Source organism: Hoplias malabaricus, chromosome 4 (assembly GCF_029633855.1).
Source record: "Hoplias malabaricus isolate fHopMal1 chromosome 4, fHopMal1.hap1, whole genome shotgun sequence".
In the NCBI taxonomy this organism is placed as follows: Eukaryota; Metazoa; Chordata; class Actinopteri; order Characiformes; family Erythrinidae; genus Hoplias; species Hoplias malabaricus.
Window position 1 is genome coordinate 38,511,459 of NC_089803.1, and position 21,177 is coordinate 38,532,635.

Sequence of the window (21,177 nt, forward strand, 5' to 3'; positions counted from 1 at the left end):
CTGATGCATAAGGAGGTTATGGGAAGGTACCCTGTAAGTACCCATTAATTGAAGTTATGTAATAACATAATTTTGGGAGTAGGACCACGCCTGAACTCCTCCTCTCAGCCCTATATATACCCCGCAAATTCACGTAATTTCCATGTCGGACAAACTCGCTTCATTTAGTTCAGGAGACAGATCTCGACTCGACTGCTTCACTGTCAGCTTCACAGAGTCATTCCCGCTGATCCCCATATTCGGAGCCGTGTTCGACCTTTATCAAACCCACCGATCCTGCTGTTTTAAACCTTGCTCCCACCTCCACCCCGTCTCCACCCTTTTCTCATTTATCCAAAGGGAGTTCACCTCCCCATTTCAGTCTCTACGGGCTGAATCCGTACTAGCAAAATACACTTTAAAACAGGAGAACGTACACCATAAAATGGGTGACGATATGGTGTAAGTGCCAGCTAAGTGCATGTTAAGACACTGGATGTATCATAAAGCATTACCAAATTTTCTTGCTATTAAATATTACACAGTCAACTGTCATTGGTATGATAACAAAGTGGAAGCAATTGGGAACAACAGCAACTCAGCCACAAAGTGGTAGGCCATTTAATCTGACAGAGTGTGGTCAGTGGATACTAAGGTGCTTAATGCGGTCCGCAAATTTCTATAGAGACAATTACTACAGACTTCCAAACTTCATGTGGCCTTTAGATTAGGTCAAGAACAGTGTGTAGAGAGCTTCATGTAATGGCTTTCCAAGACTGATAAGCCGCATCCAAGTCTTACATCAACAAGCATAATGCAAAGTGTCAGATGCAGTGGTGTAAAGCACGCCACCACTAGACTCTAGAGCAGAGGAGACATATTTCAGGAGAACAAAATTTGTCTGACTGCATTTTGCCAAGAGTAAAACTGGTGGAGGGGATTAGGGTGTGGAATTGTTTTTCAGGCATTGAGATCAGCCCCTTACTCCCAGTGAACAGAACATTTAATGCTTTAGCATACCATGATATTTTGGAAAATGTCATGCTCCCAACTTTGTGGGAACAGTTTGGGGATGGCCCGTTCCTGTTCAAATATGATTGTGCACCAGTGCACAAAGCAAGATCCATAAAGACATGGATGAGTGAGTTCATGTGGAACAACTTGATTGACATCAACCCAATAGAAGACCTTTTGGATAAAATAGATCGGAGACTATGAGCCAGGCCTTTGTCCAACATCAATGTCTGACCTCACAAATGCTCTTTTGGAAGAACGGTCAAAAATTCCCATAAACATGCTAAGCATTTTGGAAAGCCTTCTCAGAAGGCATATTAAACACTATGGATTAGGGATTGGATGTCACTCAAGCTCACATGCATACAAAGGCAGATGTGTGAATACTTATGGCATTATAATATATCCAATATTTGAACTTTCAATTTTAAGACGTACATTATCCAGTCCACATATATTGCTGCTGTATTTAAAGGAGCCACTCAAATGAATGCAGGGTGCTGTATCCAGCCTGCAGGTTGAGAGCTTTTTATTCATTTAACCCACACTTGGCATTAAGCACATTGAAGCTTAATGGTGAGTGCTTTTCAGTGGATATTTAACAAGATTTGAGTGTACAGCAGAATGTTTTCGTTTTAAATATGTGAAATTAAGTTTGGACATTCAGTGCAATTAATCTCAAAAAAAACTCAAACAGTGTACACATTTTTCACAAAGCTTCACTGTCATACAGTGTCCAAATTTTTACTTATTTTGTATTGCATATTGCAAGAAAGACATGCACATCAGATGAAAATATGTAAATTCATATAAAATTATTCTGATCACCCACACAAATTTTACCTGGCATTTTCCATTAGGAAGACAGGATAAAATTAAACATCTTCTGCCATTTCTTCTAGTGTATTTCGAAGCAGAAGATTAAAGCTTTCCCTGTTATATTGTTCAAGCATCAGAATTCAACACAGAATCTCTATTCACCATGTTTCTTTTTTAGCGGCATGCTTGAGCAAGGCCCAGAGGCTACATCTTTCCTCAGTTAGTCCATTTGCCTGAAAATCTGATATTTGACTCTCTTTCTCATGTGAGATGTGATATGTCATCTGCTTGGCACATTGTTCACTATCAAAGTCTCTTATCACACACTTACCAGTTTCTTGCTTGAAAGAGCTGAACGGGTCTAGGTATGAATTCAAAGTGGCCACATTATTTAGGATCTTTGTGGAAATATCTAAGACTAGGGTTACAAATCCAACAAATTCTGGGCAATATTTCTAACGCTACTATTATCTGTATTATTATCAAAATGATATGTGGCTATGGAGAAAAGTATCTGCCAAATACTCTAAATGCAAATGTATGGGATGTGAATGGGAAGCTCTGGAAATTCCCCTAGGTTCATTCCTCATCTAACTGTAATTTTACAAATGGTATGATTCAGAACCTGGGCACACACGCATGAAATACGTACAAAGTTGACAATGTGGGCTATCACTAGGCTAGATGAGTCAGGGTAGTAGGCACATTGATTATTATTGATTACTATTATGAAAGCTCCAGATCTTGATGCTTGGGATTGATCATATCTAAAAGGGAATACTTTATTTCAACAGGCATTCCCAGCCTAGACTGTTTACATAACCTTCTAAAGACAACTGCATGCTTCTTTATTTTGTACCCAAATGTAAAGTAACTGCAATGGTGTCTAAAGTGTCTTTTAGCTGACCTGTCACCTTGTTTACTGTGTGGGTTTTGGGCAGTGACTCACCTCTTTGGCTTTCTCTCATAGAACTTGTTTTTGCATGGGAATGCATCCACTCTGAGGAGAAAACATGCAAAGATGAATTGTGATTTTATGATTGTAATACAAACAACAACATGACCTGAAATTTTTCCTAGTCTTTGAGATTGTGTCACAAAATCTTTGCTGCTGCTTCTGTCCTCCCTTAAATTCAGCTGATTTTGAAAGAGTTGAGGAAAGCATGGAGAGGGGGGATTATCAAATTAAAGATTAAATTGAATATAAAACACAACAAATACAGCAAATATATAAATAAACTCAAAACACAGAATGTATGGTATAGGTGGATTGATCCATGCTTTCTGTTCTCTGCTATTCTCAGCTGCATAAAATTCCAAATGTTGTACATTTGCTACTTTTTCTAAAAGAATTTGTGTCTTTATTTCACAGCCTGGTAATCAGCCTGAACCACAGCAGGAAGAGAATCCCTCAACAGGAATGCACTCTTGCTAAAGAGTGTAGGTAGAAATGATCTCCTTTTGTAAGAACTCTGAAAGCTACCTGCTAAATGCTACTCCCACTCTTAACCTCAGATATGTTTGGGCATAGAGTTAAGCATACTATGTTCTCAGTGCTCACAGAAGGTAGGATGTAAAGCTTACTGAATGCAGTTCACAGCTGAATTCTAAGATGCACTCATCCTAAATATCTCTTCTAAATAAGGTATATATGGGTTGTTTGTTTACTCTTCTGAAAATGCATTACACTAGATACACTCAGAACATATTTGTGAGGATTTGATTCCATTTAGCCACATGAACATTATGCTCGTGTGCAACTGTTTCAGAGTCTCACTTACTTAATATTTTTTCTGTGGAGACTATACAAAGTTTCAGATTTTAGCAGATGTTTGTTCAGTCACACAGAGGTACTGTTTCCTACATTTCCCATTCTGAAACAGGACTGTTCAAGTGCATATAGTCTTACTTCAGATGTTTTTTCCAAAAGTAACTTTTGCTCAAGTGATTACACAAGAAAGTGTTTTTCATTCTTAAGAAAACAATTTTGTCTCTTATTAAAGAAATAGTGGTGCATTAATGTGTGGACCGTATTGATCATGGACTAGAAAAATTTCAGAAAAATCTGAGGACCATTGCATTGACAGTGTATTGAGATAGCAATGTTAGTGGCCTAAACAATGAAAGCATAAATTACTGCACAATACATTGGAAGAAGAAATGTATATTTTTAAGAAATATTGTGTGCAGTTGTTGCGGAAGTCTGCGGATGAAGTCACTGTGTGTTCCATGTGTGTATGGTTAGGTTGTCTCTTTGTGGCTTTATTCTTTACCCAGAGGGAAACTTTAACACACACAAACTGGACGGGTGTAAAGCTACAATGCAGCAAGCAAATGAAACCACAGCAGAGGGAGCAGGCATGGATTTGGCTTGGGATGAAATGAAAATGACAGAAGAGGGAAGTGGAAAAAAAATGGGAGGTCACATATGTTTGACAGAAAAAAAGCAAGGGGAAAGGAGCATTAGTCTTGATCACAAGCGGAGAAATAATTTAGCACAACTGACTCTTTTCTGTTTTATCTTAGACAGATGGACTGAGAGAACAGACTGCACTGTACTGTCTGCAATGCAGTTAGACCCAGAAAAACCAGAATCTGGTCAGCCAGAGCACGCTGGAATTATCAGCCAAAAAAAAAAACACCCAAAAAACATTGGGTAGTAATTTAATTATTTAATGTTCAGGCAAAAATCAATTAAGCAACACAAAAGATGACAAAATCAGTGTTTTTTTATATACATTTTAAATGCTTGGTAAAAACGTACCTTGTCTTTAAAAAAGTTTAACAATAGTTTTCCATAAATGTAATTCGAATTTAACCCTAAATTAGACGATGTCTATTAATTGTACGTAAAAGTGATATATTTGACATCAGTGCAGTGAAACACAAATTTACACACACACTATTGGATAGTGAGCACACACGCTCAGAGTTGGGGGGTTAGGTGCCTTGCTTAAGGGCATGTTAGTCATGACCTGTTGGCTCTGGGGATCAAATTGGCAACCATCCTGTTACAAGCCCAGTTCCCTCACCACCAGGTCCTGACAGCCTGTGACAGACCAAGCAGTAGCAAAGCGAGAATAGAGAGGCTGTGGATTCCATGTTCTTCAGTATACAGAGTAGATGTGGAACCTTCTTAACCGTAGCTTGGAGTCTGATCCTGGTCATACTTGGCTTTTATACCCATGGTGCATACATCGGTGTGGCTGTGTGGGGATTAAGGAACATGCTAGTGTCCACTACGTAATGTATGTATCTAAAGGGTGGGCTCTGTAAACTAAAAAAAAGAACCTTCTTTGTGAGTCAATATTTATTCAATCTGATTTTTTTACCTCTTCTATTACTCAGGGTTCTGTGTTAGGGCCTGTTTTTGTGCAAACTGATGCACAGTGGTGTGGCTGTCTGGGGATTAACTAACACTCCAGTATGCACTGTCTAATATGTGCATCTTCAGCTTGTTTGTCTCTGATCTAATATGTGCATCTTCAGCTTGTTTGTCACTTCTTGTGTACCCCTGGGTTCCATTTTAGGCCAGATGTTAAAACTTGGACATTAATTTTCAATTATTGTTTTGCTAGGAATTCATTCAGTATTAGAGCTTGTAGTTCTTGTTTTAAGCAAGTGAGCATATTAATCTCAGTTTAAAAGTAAATCCATTGATACACACCACGTAGCTGTCTGGCGATTAAATGACACTGGCGTTGACTGTCTTATATGTGCTTTTAAATGTTGGACCATTTCTGTTGCTTTTTTCAGCTTCTTTCGAAATAGTGTAATTTTAATACTTGTTCACAATTACAGTTAATGTCCATACTGTTTAAAGTACTGATTATGAATGCTGAGTTATCTCAGTATTTGAAAGTTGTCTAGAAGAATATTTCATGTGGAAGCAAAGACTTGCATTACAACATTTGGGCTAACACAGGTAAAACTGTATGAATGTTCTTCTCTTACTCAACATTTATTATACTTACAAAAGAAGTATTTTACATTTCACAGCGAGTTCTCATAGTGGCTATGATAGTTGTGGCTTTAACTGCATAAGTACGATAATGTTTTGTGTGTCAGAAACTGGAGAAATCAGCAGCTCATATCTTCACAAAGAGGGCAAGCCTTTTTGCATATGTTTTTTTCTTTATGTGAGCTTTGTTTTTTTTAACAGGAGAAAAAAAACTGTTCTCCTGTTTCTCCTCTTGCAGTGGCATGCGTGAAACATCGAGCCTCCCATTTCCTCCATTCCGGCTGAACAATTTCTGTGTTCCAGTAATGTACTCCGAAGCAACGGTGTTCCCTTCACTCATTCAGCTAAAGAGAGTAATCCCCGTTGCCAGTGTACGTAGCCCCCGCACAGCAATGTGATGATGTCGCAACCTGCACACTCCTGATTCAACGACCCCTGCTGGAGCATTCCTCATCTTTCTATTACTCTTCCTGGTTGTGTCTGAGCTGGATGGCATTAGCCTCAATGTCTTACTAGCTGTCTCACAAGTTAGTGCGTTAGAGGACAGCTTTTGAAATTCAAATTTTTACCTAAGCTGTGTTAGAAAATGGCTTGTAATTGTAATCTGCAATATTTCTGCACATTATCAAGGCATAAGTTCACCTACAGGGCTCACGAGATGATAGCATTTGAAAGTATTGGAACAGGCAGCACATTTAAGCATTTATTCTGAATCAGCACCTCCTTCCCTCGGAACACAGCCTTGACTGACAGCATTGCACCCATTTAGAAGCTGCTCCTCTCATTCTCTCTTCTCCTATCCCACCTTCCTCCACTCTATTTGTCTCTACTCATCATCCCAACCCCTCCCTTTATCATCCCATCCCTCACTTTCTCCTCCTCTCCTTATCATCCCAACCCTCTCCCTTCATTACCTCATCCTCTACCCCTGCAGCAACCACTGCTCTGAGCCTCCAACTTTCTAGCTGCTTCTAGGTCCTGCTGTGGGCCTGCATTCTACCCAGCACTGAGTGCACTTGATGCAGTCTCCTCACTGCACAGCTTACTTGTTGCTGATTCGCTCTCTCTTATATTATCACCCCACCCCTCCCTTTTTCCAGCACTCTCCCCCTCCACAGGTGCTGCTGCAGGGCTGCCTTCTGCCCAGAATTCAGGGCACTCCACGCAGTCTCCTCGCGGCACGGCTTCCTCACTGTAGCTTCGCTCTCATTTTATCATCCCACCCTCCCCTCATCCTCCCAGCCTCTAACTCAACAGCTTGTGTGCTTTGTGGACGTTTGTCCCATGCCCTTCACTTTTGACCGTGCTTTCAGGTGCTGTGGACCATCGTCCTGGACCCTCCCCCTCTGCTGCTGTGCTGCTCACACTCTCCAGCTTTCTAGCTCATGCTCTATTTTCAGGACCTGCTGTGGACCTTCGTCCCTATGCCCGTCTCACACTCTCTCCTGCTTGATCTTACTTTCTGCCGCTATGCTGCTCCCAGCCCTATCTTTGCAGCTCACTCTTTCTCCTACGACCCTCAGCTCAAGCTCTCTCCTTTCTGATGACGTCACTCCCAACCTATAGTTTTTCAGCTCTCACTCTGTTCCAGGTACTTCTGTGGACCTTCGCCCCATCTTCTCCTCTTGGCAGCCACACTGCTCCCAGCTTTCCAGCTTGCGCCACTCTAGTCTCCTCTAGTGACTGCACCACAACCTGCCTCCTATGGTACAGTTCACATTGGTTCCTCCAGATTCTGTGGGACTTCAACCTGACCTATCCACTTTTCAGCCACACTGCTCCTAGCCCCTAATTTCAAGCTCATGCTCTTTCCTCACACAAGACCTTAGACCAGCCACCCGCCCAGCACACCACCTAAAATTCAGTTCACACCTACTTTTCACCATCTAGGCATTTCCGCCATAATTGAGTCAACTTTCTGCCTTGCCACCATGTTTAAGCTCCCCAAACGGATGAAAAAGAGGGTGAAAGGGTAAAGGGTGAAAGAACCTTTTTTGTGAAGAGTCAATATTTATTCAACCTGATTTTTTTTACCTCTTCTGTTACTCAGGGTTCTGTGTTAGGACCTGTTTTTTTGCATACTGATGCACTTTGGTGTGGCTGTCTGGGGATTAACTAACACTCTAGTGTCCACTGTCTAATATGTGCATCTTCAGCTTGTTTGTCTTTAATTTAAAAGCAGAAACATCTAAACTAGAATTCATATGTTTCTTCACTTCTTGTGTACCCCTGGGTTCCATTTTAGGCCAGATTCTATTTTGAAGACTTGGACAGTGTTGATTTTTATATTTTTTATGCTAGGATTTCCTTTTAGTATGAGAGTTTGTAGTTCTTGTATTAAGCAAGTGAACATATTAATCCCAATGTAAATGTAAACACATGGGTACACCTCATGTAGCTGTCTGGCGATTAAATGACACTCTGGTGCTGACTGTCTAATGTATGCTTTTAAATGGTGGACCATCTCTGTTGCTTTTTTCAGCTTCTTTCAAAATAGTTTAATACTTTAATACACTAAAATGGGGTTGCACGGTGGCGCAGCAGGTAGTGTTGCAGTCACACTGCTCCAGGGACCTGGAGGTTGTGGGTTCAATTCCTGCTCCGGGTGACTGTCTGTGAGGAGTTGGTGTGTTCTCCCCGTGTCCGCGTGGGTTTCCTCCCACAGTCCAAAAACACACGTTAGTTGGTGGATTGGTGACTCCAAAGTGTCCGTAGGTGTGAGTGAATGTGTGTGTCTGTGTTGCCCTGTGAAGGACTGGCGCCCCTCCAGGGTGTATTCCCTGCCTTGCGCCCAATGATTCCAGGTAGGCTCTGGACCCACCGCGACCCTGAATTGTATAAGCAGTTACAGATAATGAATGAATACTCTAAAATGTTCACAATTACAGTTAATGTCCATACTGTTTAACCTACTAATTCTGAATGTTGGGTTATGTAAGTATCTATAAGTTGCCAAGAAGAACTTTTCATGTAGAAGCAATATAACGTTTAGCTTCTTCACAGTACTTCACAGCACAGTACTTCACAGGGTGACACACACACACTTACACATTCACTCACCCACTCACACCAATGGACATTTTGAGTCACCAATCTAATGTGTGTTTTTGGACCGTGTGTTTTGAAATGTGCGTTTTGAAACTCCTCACAGATAGTCACCAGAAACGGGACTCAAACACACAACCTCCAGGTCCCTCCAGGTTTTTTTTTTTTTTTTGCTTCATTTTTTTTTTGTTTTGTTTTGTTTGTCCAGCTGTATCATTTTCTTGGACTACTGGCTGCACTGCACCAATGGTTTCCAAAGGTACAGCACACTTCCAATTGGATCTGGAAGCTTTCCTAGAAAGTGCACAGGTACAGATGAAGTTAACACACAGTACAGACAGAAGGCTAAATCCTTTGAAATCTTCCCTTGACCAATTTTCTGGTTGCAGTCTTGCAGTCCTTTAATGGCATTTGGTACAAAGTGATAAGTATCCACTGGCAATGCTTGTATGTTTCAGGCACCAAATTCAAAATTTGTCATTGTATTTTCAAAAGGCATTCAGTGAAACCACTGAAAATGTTTTCAATAAATAACATTTCTACAAAATTCAAAATAAAAAAGGCCAAATTCTTTTACCAGAAATGGCATATTTGATCTTAAAATAAAACTGCTCTCTGAAGATTCAAAATTTATTTCGTTTAGGTCTGAAGCCTCTTGTCAGGTTCTGTTTTAGGGTATGACAGTTTTATCCCTTTTATTTTGTACACATGGATAAACACCGCTGTGGTTGTCTGTCTGTCTGTCTGTCAACCATGTGCATCTACAGGGCAGGGCAGACTCTATCAGCTTGTTTTTCTTTGACTTAACTGAAACTAATTTTGTTGTTGTTTGCTAAAGGTACAGAGAGTGTACATGTCTTTTCAAAGCACAACAAGAGTCTTAAAACTCAGCTATGTTGCTTCAAGCTTTATTATATTCTCAACTCTAGAAGAAATATCAAACAGCTCTATATTTTCATAATAGAACAGTATAAAATAGAAAATGAATTAAAAATCTGGATTACGTTCCTGTATTAAATATACTAAGACATACCGCTGAGGGTCCCACCACAGTGGCAGTAAAATATGGCCAATGTTTTCTATGAGAGTATAATGTTCATGAGAATTTCTGCAATAGCAACTGTTAAATTAATTAGTAATTTCGGTCAGTAATTGCTTCTGATTGTATATCTAAATGTATAAACCTCTATGAAACATGAACATATTTTGTTGAAAGACTTCGCCTGTCATCTTCCAGTTTTTTAAAAGTTCATACATTTTGTAAAAATTGTGCCTGAAAGATATTTAGAGCATGAAATATCATTAGATTACCCAGTATAGTAGTATATAAGTATGTATTTGAATAGATGGGCTCAGAATTACAACATAAATACTAATAGCGTTCATTCTTTTACATTTTAAAAAAATTTCCTCCCAAAAGAAAATTTTGTGATATAAAACCAAACCCAAACACTGCCTTTGCATGGTGCTTCAGAACCTACTTGTTGGGACAATTTATTATGCATGTTGCTGTCTAAAGAAATTAAACAATCATGGTTGCTACCTAAAATTAACCTCTGCATATGGTCAAAATATTTAGAAATCATATTTAAACCAGCAATGCTTATACATATTTATACATTATTATGATAATATGTCCCCTTTTGTCTCATAATTTTCCAAAGAAAGTCGTTGATGTCTTCTGATTTACCTTTTTATTGTACTGTATTTTGAGCTGATGTTTAAGTTGTAAAACTTGCTACATAAAATGTATTAAATATGAGTGTGAGAGTCCATTGAGACATCATGTGTTTTATTTGGGTTTCCTCGAGATCCCACCATTCATTTTCTAAGAGGACAAGACACTGTTTGGGTATAGCCTCTGCAGTCCTGTTAAGTTTGGTGGCATTAGCTTCAAAGCTGAAGCATGACTAGTTTTGAAAGTACTATGTGTATTTAAAAAAAATCTAATTAGACAAAGGAAAATATAAAATGTTGAAAACTAAACGAAACGTATATGAGGATATATTAAAGTAATGTTTATTTGCAGTTCAACATTAGTTACCTCTGTTAAGATTACTTCAATATAAATAAAACAAGATACATTCAAGTTAAAATGTTTTGATTTTCTTTATTATGCAATTACAGCACGTTTGACTGAAGATGACATGTGACGATACAACGTTACACTCTGTGTTATTAAAAGCGATTCAGCATTTGTAGAGAATGTTGATCCTCTGGATGTCGATGGCGGACAGTTCCATCTGCAGACCAATCTGCACGGAAGAATCAGGAATGGGAGTGATGGTGTCCTGCCCATTGATGGAGAAAGCTGTTCTCGGATAGTGCATCACGGATGAGTAGTCGTAAAGGGTGTTGAGGTTGTTGGTGTTCTCCTTGTTGAAGTTGTACTGCATTGCTGGGTCGATGTTCTGCCAGTTGATCTCCACATAGCTGTCACGGTCACTCCTGGTATGTTCATGGTAGAACCCTAGTGCGTGGTTCAGCTCGTGTTCCACAATGCCATGGTACACACAGCCATTCAAGCTGAGAGAGACCATCTGCATTCCACCTGTTTTGCCCACTGAAGAATAGCACCTGGGAAGTAACAGAGAAGGTTGTCCACATCACCGAAGCATAGCTATGGACAATGTAATCAATAAAGTCTATGCTTCAGCCACACTCACCCATTTCCACTTTGAATGCTGAGGTAGTCACTTTCAGTGCTTCTGGGAACAAAGCGAATGCAGGTTTTGCTGTGGAACACCGCCATAGCTCCAGCAATCACAGACATGTGCGAGGATGCTTTAAACAAGCAAGGAATTGACAATAAATATTTAATGACAAGTGTTAGGAAATCCCTAGATACATACAGTGACATTATTAGTGGAACTTCTTTATTGTATAACTACAGTATTATTTTTAAATATTTGTGTGGACTGTTCCCTTCTGTATTCCACAAAGATGTGCAAATTAATTTAATGTAAAGAATGGTCTTTTACTCACAGAAATCATTGCTCACTGTGTAGGGAACCTGCACTAAGCCATTCGAGGACTTCTTCCAAAAGCAAGTGTTGCTGGGGCAGACCAGAGCATTCCTTGTCGTTGGTATGAGTATGTCTCCCTCCACCAATAGTTGTCTGGATCCTTCAGATGAAAATGGAAAATGGATTAGGAAAACATATTTCTGATGGAACATGTTATAACCAAAAGGAAAAAGCATAGGTTTCCTGACCGTTGTTGATGGTCAAAATGTTTGCCGTGCTTCCCACTGGATGAGGCTCCATTAGAGGGACAGCCTGCGAGAGTCCAAGCAGCAGGAAAGCAAGAATGGAGAGAGAAGCTGCTGACTCCATGTTCTTCAGTATACAGGTATGATGTGGAAGCTCCTTAACTGTAGCTTGGGGTCTCAACCAGGTCATACTCAGTTTTTATACCCGTGGACTCATGTCGGTGTGGCTCTGTGGGGATTAACGGACACTCTGTTGTCCACTGTCTAATGTGTGTATCTAAAGGATGGGCTCTCTCAACTTCTTTCATTCTGACCTGAAAAACAGAAAAAAATATATAAAAAAGGATTTTCTCTGTAAACAGTCAATATGTATTCTGTAGGATTTCATGCCTCTTGTGTTCTTCATGGTTCTGTTTTAGGACCTGTTTTATTTATAAGCACATGGACTGTTGGATCTATTTTTTTCATTCATTTCATCGGTAGACTGGAATTATATACATTTACATTTTTTCATACCTGAATGATAGTATTATCACCATTTTTAATTTTTTTTTTAGTTCTGTGTGGCTGTCTGGGGATCAACTGGCATGCTAGTGTCAACTGTCTAATGTATGCATCTAATGTGCAGACCCTTGTTTGTCTTTGTCTTATGAAACAGACATTTCTCTCTTTTTCTTTTGTTTTCTTCTATACACTGTCAGTACATAGTTTTACCTAAAGGTACAGACAGTGTCCATGTCCTTTCAAAGGCACTACAACAGTGTTACAATCCAGTTGATTTTACTTCAATGTTTATAATATTCTTTTTTCTACAGGAAACCTCAAAGAGGTCTAAATTTTCATAAGAGAAAGGTCTGAATTAAAAAAACAAATTAAACCTCTGGAGTTTGAGACTACACAGATCTGCACTTAAAATAAAACATGGCAGTATTATGCGGCAAAAAGCAGTTCAAAAATGTTTAATTAAAACCCAAGACAACAGTGTTATCAGTGTAAATGTGCAAAGGTGAGTTGCGTGGGATTTTGTCAGCATCTAAATATGCAGGGGTAAGAGCTGCAGACAAGAAATCAGGAAACAAGTGGTATCCACGAGTGGCATTGCAGTTATGCTGCATTCAAGTGATTTTGGAAACTGAGAAAAAAACAATTTCCACACATGTTTATTGTATCCAAGAGGCAGACAAATCATATTTACCACTGGTAAACTGCATTCTGTATAATACATGAGTTTACGAGATGTGACGTAAATATCACAACCTTTAACCTCTTCCCCAAGAGAAAACGGCAAGTATTCATTTGAATTGTCTAATTATGTATGTTTTCTCCAAATAAAAGTCAAATATCAAGATTAGATTTTGTTATTACTCAAAAAGCATTTAGTTGATATTTAATAACTAATCACTTTAGGAGAATAGTTATACGACAGTGAATAGTTATCCAATAATATTGCTTTTCTCAATGATAACTATGACTGATTTACTTATGTTTAATTTTATTCATTTATTTTTTATTGCTGTGTGGTTATTTGTTGCATTTAATTTGTGCGATTACCTTTCGCCCAATGATTCTGACTTACCACAACCCTGAACTGGATTAGCGGTTACAGATAATGAATCAATTAATGAATTTGTGTGATTGTGACTGGAGTGTTGAGTGTACTTAGCACTGAGTGGTTTATTTTACTTCTCAATTATGTGAATAACATTTTTAATTGTGTCAATAATTAAAAATGTTATTCATTACTGGCAAATCAGCTGCATCCCCAGGTATATGTATATAGGTATTAGACAGAGAGGATGGTGTATACCCCCCACATTTTGTGGCTGCAGATTTTCTAATGATTGGCATGGTATAGTTTACATCTTAACCTGTGTATGATTATAATCACCTTGTACTTTAACTTGTGACGTTAAGAAAAATAGCAGCAAAAGACCATTAGACTCTGCAGTCCTGCAAAATTTGGTGTTTCCTATCTGTAAAGCTGTAGGATGAAGATTTAATGAGTGAAATAATAATTCCACTTTCTACCTAAATAGAAGAGGAGAAATTAAAAATGTGAAGAATGAAATTAAACTCCTGTGGAGGTTTGTTTAATTACTGTATATCTGCACTTCAACACTAGTTATCACTGTGTTGGCGTTAGTTCAGATAAAGACAATATATGTTCCAGTTAATATACTTTGATTTTTTTATTGTGCAATTCCAAAAAAACATTTGACTGAAGATTACATTTGACGATACAATGTTACACTATGTGCTTAAAAGTGATTCAGCATTTGTAGAGAATGTTGATCCTCTGGATGTCAATGGCGGACAGTTCCTTTCTCTGTCCAATTTCCACAGAAGAATCAGGAATGGGAGTGATGGTGTCCTGCCCATTGATAGAGAAGGCTGTGTTTGAATAGTGCATTACGGATGAGTAGTCGTAATGGGTGTTGAGGTTGTTGGTGTTCTCCTTGTTGAAGTTGTACTGCATTGCTGTGTCGATGTTCTGCCAGTTGATCTTCACATAACTGTCACGGTCACTCCTGGTATGTTCATGGTAGAATCCTAGTGCGTGATTCAGCTCGTGCTCCACAATGCCATGGTACACACAGCCATTCAAGCTGAGAGAGACCACCTGCTTGCCACCTGTTTTGCCCACTGAGGAGTAGCACCTGGGAGGTAACAGAAAAGTTGTCCACATCACTGAAGCACAGCTACAAAACTCAGTGTACAAACTGAGAAGCATATCTAAATTCTCCTTCAAAATCTTTCAGTTTTTCTCACCCGCTTTTGTTCTCAATGCTGATGTAGTCACTTTCAGTGCTTCTGGGAACAAAACGAATGCAGGTCTTGCTGTGGAACTTTGCCATAGCCCCAGTAATCACAGTCATGTCAGAGGATGCTTTCAATGGGCAAAGAATTGACAATATATTGTTATTTAATGACAAGTGTTAGGGAATCAGTAGCTACATACTGTGATGTTATAAGCTAAACTACTTTATTTCTACAATTTATTCCATTGCTAAGAAAAGGTAACTAAAACTCGTACACGGTCACAAAAGCTGTCACTGTGGTGGTACATTTTCTGTTAATTTGTCGGTTCCCCTTAAGGGAATTTCTGTACCTGTAGTAAGAGAACATAATTATACATTACTCTATATTAATAATAGATTTTAAAATTTTGTTGATTTTATACAACCCGTTTTATCTCCATGACTTACATGATGTTCTATTTTGAGTTGTACAATTAAAAGTTACAAATATTCACCTCTCCTTATGGAGAACAGAATGTAATGTACATTTAAGGAGCATTACTGGACTTCAACATCACGGTTGTATCTGTAAAAGTACATTTACACTCTTTGTACATTTAGTGAACAATAATGTACCTATAACATACATTTTTTTCTCAGAGTGAGTTGCTAGGGTTCTATCACTCTGTTCACAGAATCCTATGTCTTTAATAAGGATGTTTATTTAACTTTAAATAGTCTAATTACTTTATAGTAAAGAACAGGTTTTTACTCACAGAAATCAGCGCTCACTGTGTAGGGCACTCGCACTACTCCATTCCCGGACTTCTTCCAAAAGCAGTTGTTGCTGGGGCAGACCAGAGCATTCCTGGTCCTTGGGATAAATATGTCTCCCTCCACCAATAGTTGTCTGGATCCTTCAAATGAAAAAGGAAAATGGATTAGGTAAAAAAAAAAGAAGATTTTTGGAATGCCTATGAGGATTTTTTTTTTTTTTTTTTTTTTACCATTGTTGATGGTCAGAATTTTTGCTGTGATGTCTACTGGCTGAGGCTCCATGAGAGGGATGGCCTGTGACAGACCAAGCAGCAGCAAAGCGAGAATGGAGAGAGAGACTGTGGACTCCATGTTCTTCAGCATAAAGAGAATATGTGGAAGCTCCTTAACTGTAACTTGAAGTCTGAACCTGGTCATACTTGGCTTTTATACCCATGGTGCATACATCGGTGTGGCTGTGTGGGGATTAAGGGACATTCTAGTGTCCACTACCTAATGTATGTATCTAAAGGGTGAAAGAACCTTCTTTGTGAAGAGTCAATATTTATTCAACCTGATTTTTTTTTTTGCCTCTTCTGTTACTCAGGGTTCTGTGATAGGACCTGTTTTTGTGCATACTGATGCACTTTGGTGTGGCTGTCTGGGGGATAACTAACACTCTGAAATACAATGTCTAATATGTGCATCTTCAGCTTGTTTGTCTCTGATTTAAAAGCAGAAACATCTAAACTAGAATTGATATGTTTCTTCACTTCTTGTGTACCCCTGGGTTCCATTTTAGGACAGATTCTATTTTGAAGACTTGGACAGTGTTGATTTTTATATTTTTTATGCTAGGATTTCCTTTTAGTATGAGAGTTTGTAGTTCTTGTTTTAAGCAAGTGAACATATTAATCCCAATGTGAATGTAAACACATGGGTACACCCCATGTAGCTGTCTGGCGATTAAATGACACTCTGGTGTTGACTCTCTAATGTATGCTTTTAAATGGTGGACCATCTCTGTTGCTTTTTTCAGCTTCTTTCAAATAGTTTTATACTTTAATACTCTAAAATGTTCACAATTACAGTTAATGTCCATACTGTTTAAACTACTGATTCTGAATGTTGGGTTGTCTAAGTATCTAATCGTTGTCAAGAAGAATTTTTCATGTAGAAGCAAAGACTTGCAATACAACGTTAACTTATGGGCTAACACAGGTAAAACTGTATGAAATGACTTAACTTACTCATACTAATTACTTAACTTACCCAATTACTTAACTTACATGAACAATACTTACACTACTTTATATTTCACAACAAGTTCTCATAGCACAGGGGTCGGCAACCTTTACCACTCAAACAGCCATTTGGACCCGTTTCACACAGTAAAGAAAACACTGGGAGCCACAAAATCCTTTAGAAATTTTACATGAAATAACACTGCATATAACAGGTTTTTTTTTTTTTTTTTTTTTTTTGCCCTTGTGTTATGTATAAACAAACTATACCGTGTTTCATTTATGAAATTAATGAACGACTGCAGAAAAATGAAATAACATTTCTGCATGCAACAAAACATTTTTAACTCTGAAAAAAAGACGTTGGGTTGATGGTTAAGTAAAATACTCAATGTCTATTTGAGTCCTTGTAGTAATGGGGAAAAAAATCGCCGAACTTAAATTATTTTTACATCCTTTTACCGGCGCCGTGCATTCAGCTGTCAAATAGTTCAAGAAACCGCACACTGGCGGGTGTCCCACATTGGAAGTTGTGACGTGTATTAAGAGCGACAAAATATTTTAAATATTAAACTATTTTAGATTTTACAAGATCGCCATAATCTTCATAGAATTACATTCTGAAAATGAACGAACTAAAATAAAATACATTTTAATTAAATTCTCAGTAATTTCTCAGACAAGGTTGCCGACCCCTGTCATAGCAGCTATGATAATTTTGGCTTTACCAACTCCATTAGTACAATAATGCTCTTGTTCCTCATGTAAGCCATTTTCTTTTTAATTTGAGCTTTCATTAAAATTGATGTATAAATATGTTAATGTGCATATATGTAACCACCTCTATTTTTCTGAACTGACCACACAGGAGCACTTTAAAATTTACCATTATTATCATTTTTTCATTTGTTGCTCTGTGTGGATTATTGTCCCCCTTTCACCCTGTTCTTAAATGGTCAGGACCCCCACCAGACCCCCATAGAGCAGGTATGATTTTCACAGTGCATCAAAAGACAGCACTGCACTATTCTCAACCGCAAACACTTCAACCACAATGCTTTCAGTGGACAAACCTGGCCTCACTCTCAAGATTCTGCCTGAATGCTTGCTCTCGGTAAATTTTCATTAACCATTTCAGGGTTGTGGTGGGTTCTGAGGACACCCAGGAATCAGTGGGCGTAAGGTAGGAACACACCCTGGAGGGGGCACCAGTCCTTCACAGGGCGACACACACACTTACATATTCACTCACCCACTCACACCTATGGAGACTTTTGAGTCACCAATCCACCAACCTATGTGTGTTTTTGGACTGTGTGTTTTGAAATGTGCGTTTTGAACCCACAACCTCCAGGTCCCTCCAGGTTGTATTTTTTTGTTTTGTTTAGTTTTTCCAGCTGTATCATTTTCTCGGACTGCTGGCTGCACTGCACCAATGGTTTCCAAAGGTACAGCACACTTCCACCTGGATCTGTAAGCTTTCCTAGAAAGTGCACAGGTACTGATGAAATTAACACACAGCACAGACAGAAGGCTAAATTCTTTGACATCTTCCCTTGACCAATTTTCTGGTTGCAGTCTTGCAGTCCTTTAATGGCATTTGGTACAAAGTGATAAGTATCCACTGGCAATGCTTGTATGTTTCAGGCACCAAATTCAAAATTTGTCTTTATTTTCAAAAGGTATTCAGTGAAACCACTGAAAATGTTTTCAATAAATAACATTTCTACAAAATTCAAAATAAAAAAAGGCCACATTTTTTACCAGAAATGGCATATTTGATCATAAAATGAAAACGCTGCCTGAAGATTCAATAATTATTCCGTTTGGGTCTGAAGTCTCTTGTGTTACTTAGGTTCTGTTTTAGGGTATGATAGTTTTATCCCTTTTATTTTGTACACATGGATAAACACCGCTGTGGTTGTCTGTCTGTCTGTCTACCATGTGCATCTACAAACAAGGGTCTGCCCATTAGATGCATACATTAGACAGTTGACACTAGCATGCCAGTTGATCCCCAGACAGCCACACAGAACTCACAAAATTAAAAATGGTGATAATACTATCATTCAGGTATGAAAAAATGCAAATGTATATAATTCCAGTCTACTGATGAAATGAATGAAAAAAATAGATCCAAAAGTCCATGTGCATATAAATAAAACAGGCCCTAAAACAGAACCCTGAAGAACACAAGAGGCATGAAATCCTACAGAATACATATTGACTGTTTACAGAGAAAATCCTGTTTTTGTATTTTTTATTTTTTTTCTGTTTTTCAGGTCAGAATGAAAGAAGTTGAGAGAGCCCACCCTTTAGATACACACATTAGACAGTAGACAACTAAGTGTCCGTTAATCCCAAAAGAGCCACACCGATGTGAGTCCATGAGTATAAAAACCGAGTATGACCTGGTTGAGACCCCAAGCTACAGTTAAGGAGCTTCCACATCATACCTGTATACTGAAGAACATGGAGTCAGCAGCTTCTCTCTCCATTCTTGCTTTCCTGCTGCTTGGACTCTCGCAGGCTGTCCCTCTAATGGAGCCTCATCCAGTGGGAAGCACGGCAAACATTCTGACCATCAACAACGGTCAGGAAACCTATGCTTTTTCCTTTTGGTTATAACATGTTCCATCAGAAATATGTTTTCCTAATCCATTTTCCATTTTCATCTGAAGGATCCAGACAACTATTGGTGGAGGGAGACATACTCATACCAACGACAAGGAATGCTCTGGTCTGCCCCAGCAACACCTGCTTTTGGAAGAAGTCCTCGAATGGCTTAGTGCAGGTTCCCTACACAGTGAGCACTGATTTCTGTGAGTAAAAGACCATTCTTCACATTAAATTAATTTGCACATCTTTGTGGAATACAGAAGGGAATAGTCCACACACAAATATTGAAAAACAATACTGTGGTTATACAACAAAGAAGTTCCACTAATAATGTCACTGTATGTATCTAGGGATTTCCTAACACTTGTCTTTAAATATTTATTGTCAATTCCTTGCTTGTTTAAAGCATCCTCGCACATGTCTGTGATTGCTGGAGCTATGGCGGTGTTCCACAGCAAAACCTGCATTCGCTTTGTTCCCAGAAGCACTGAAAGTGACTACCTCAGCATTCAAAGTGGAAATGGGTGAGTGTGGCCGAAGCATAGACTTTATTGATTACATTGTCCATAGCTGTGCTTCGGTGATGTGGACAACCTTCTCTGTTACTTCCCAGGTGCTATTCTTCAGTGGGCAAAACAGGTGGAATGCAGATGGTCTCTCTCAGCTTGAATGGCTGTGTGTACCATGGCATTGTGGAACACGAGCTGAACCACGCACTAGGATTCTACCATGAACATACCAGGAGTGACCGTGACAGCTATGTGGAGATCAACTGGCAGAACATCAACCCAGCAATGCAGTACAACTTCAACAAGGAGAACACCAACAACCTCAACACCCATTACGACTACTCATCCGTGATGCACTATCCGAGAACAGCTTTCTCCATCAATGGGCAGGACACCATCACTCCCATTCCTGATTCTTCCGTGCAGATTGGTCTGCAGATGGAACTGTCCGCCATCGACATCCAGAGGATCAACATTCTCTACAAATGCTGAATCGCTTTTAATAGCATAGAGTGTAACGTTGTATCGTCACATGTCATCTTCAGTCAAACGTGCTGTAATTGCATAATAAAGAAAATCAAAGCATTTTAACTTGAATGTATCTTGTTTTACTTATATTAAAGTAATCTTAACAGAGGAAACTAATGTTGAACTGCAAATAAACATTACTTTAATATATCCTCATATATGTTTCGTTTAGTTTTCAACATTTTATATTTTCCTTTGCATAATTAGATTTTATTTAAATGATCATTAAACGCATAGTACTTTGAAAATCAGTCATGCTTCAGCTTTGAAGCTTTGAGACTACACAGATCTGCACTTAAAATAAAACATGGCAGTATTATGCGGCAAAAAAGCAGTTCAAAAATGTTTAATTAAAACCCAAGACAACAGTTATCAGTGTAAATGTGCAAAGGTGAGTTGCGTGGGATTTTGTCAGCATCTAAATATGCAGGGGTAAGAGCTGCAGACAAGAAATCAGGAAACAAGTGGTATCCACTAGTGGCATTGCAGTTATGCTGCATTCAAGTGATTTTGGAAACTGAGAAAAAAACAATTTCCACACATGTTTATTGTATCCAAGAGGCAGACAAATCATATTCACCACTGGTAAACTGCATTCTGTATAATACATGAGTTTACGAGATGTGACGTAAATATCACAACCTTTTACCTCTTCCCCAAGAGAAAACGGCAAGTATTCATTTGAATTGTCTAATTATGTATGTTTTCTCTAGATAAAAGTCAAATATCAAGATTAGATTTGTTATTACTCAAA

At 38.7% G+C, this 21,177-nt stretch overlaps 3 protein-coding genes across 3 annotated transcripts in view; 1 reads left to right on the forward strand and 2 right to left on the reverse strand.

Annotated features, from left to right (window-relative positions):
* The window catches only part of LOC136694029 (hatching enzyme 1.2-like), a 52,762-nt gene extending 32,375 nt beyond the window's left edge, over nucleotides 1-20,387 (forward strand). The window contains exons 2-5 of the mRNA XM_066667365.1: nucleotides 19,050-19,360; nucleotides 19,449-19,589; nucleotides 19,793-19,910; nucleotides 20,000-20,387. Of these exons, the coding sequence (XP_066523462.1) occupies nucleotides 19,174-19,360; nucleotides 19,449-19,589; nucleotides 19,793-19,910; nucleotides 20,000-20,387 (834 nt within the window). The 5' untranslated portion in view covers nucleotides 19,050-19,173. The remainder of the gene's footprint in view (nucleotides 1-19,049; nucleotides 19,361-19,448; nucleotides 19,590-19,792; nucleotides 19,911-19,999) is intronic.
* On the reverse strand, nucleotides 11,008-12,153 carry LOC136693897 (hatching enzyme 1.2-like). Its single transcript, XM_066667140.1, has 4 exons — nucleotides 12,033-12,153; nucleotides 11,804-11,944; nucleotides 11,485-11,602; nucleotides 11,008-11,395 (listed from the first exon to the last, which is right to left on the reverse strand). The coding sequence occupies exons 1-4, from the start codon at nucleotides 12,151-12,153 to the stop codon at nucleotides 11,008-11,010; spliced, it is 768 nt and encodes a 255-aa protein (XP_066523237.1).
* Nucleotides 14,299-15,895, reverse strand: LOC136693896 (hatching enzyme 1.2-like). Its single transcript, XM_066667139.1, has 4 exons — nucleotides 15,775-15,895; nucleotides 15,544-15,684; nucleotides 14,799-14,916; nucleotides 14,299-14,686 (listed from the first exon to the last, which is right to left on the reverse strand). The coding sequence occupies exons 1-4, from the start codon at nucleotides 15,893-15,895 to the stop codon at nucleotides 14,299-14,301; spliced, it is 768 nt and encodes a 255-aa protein (XP_066523236.1).
* Nucleotides 20,388-21,177: the final 790 nt, after the last annotated feature.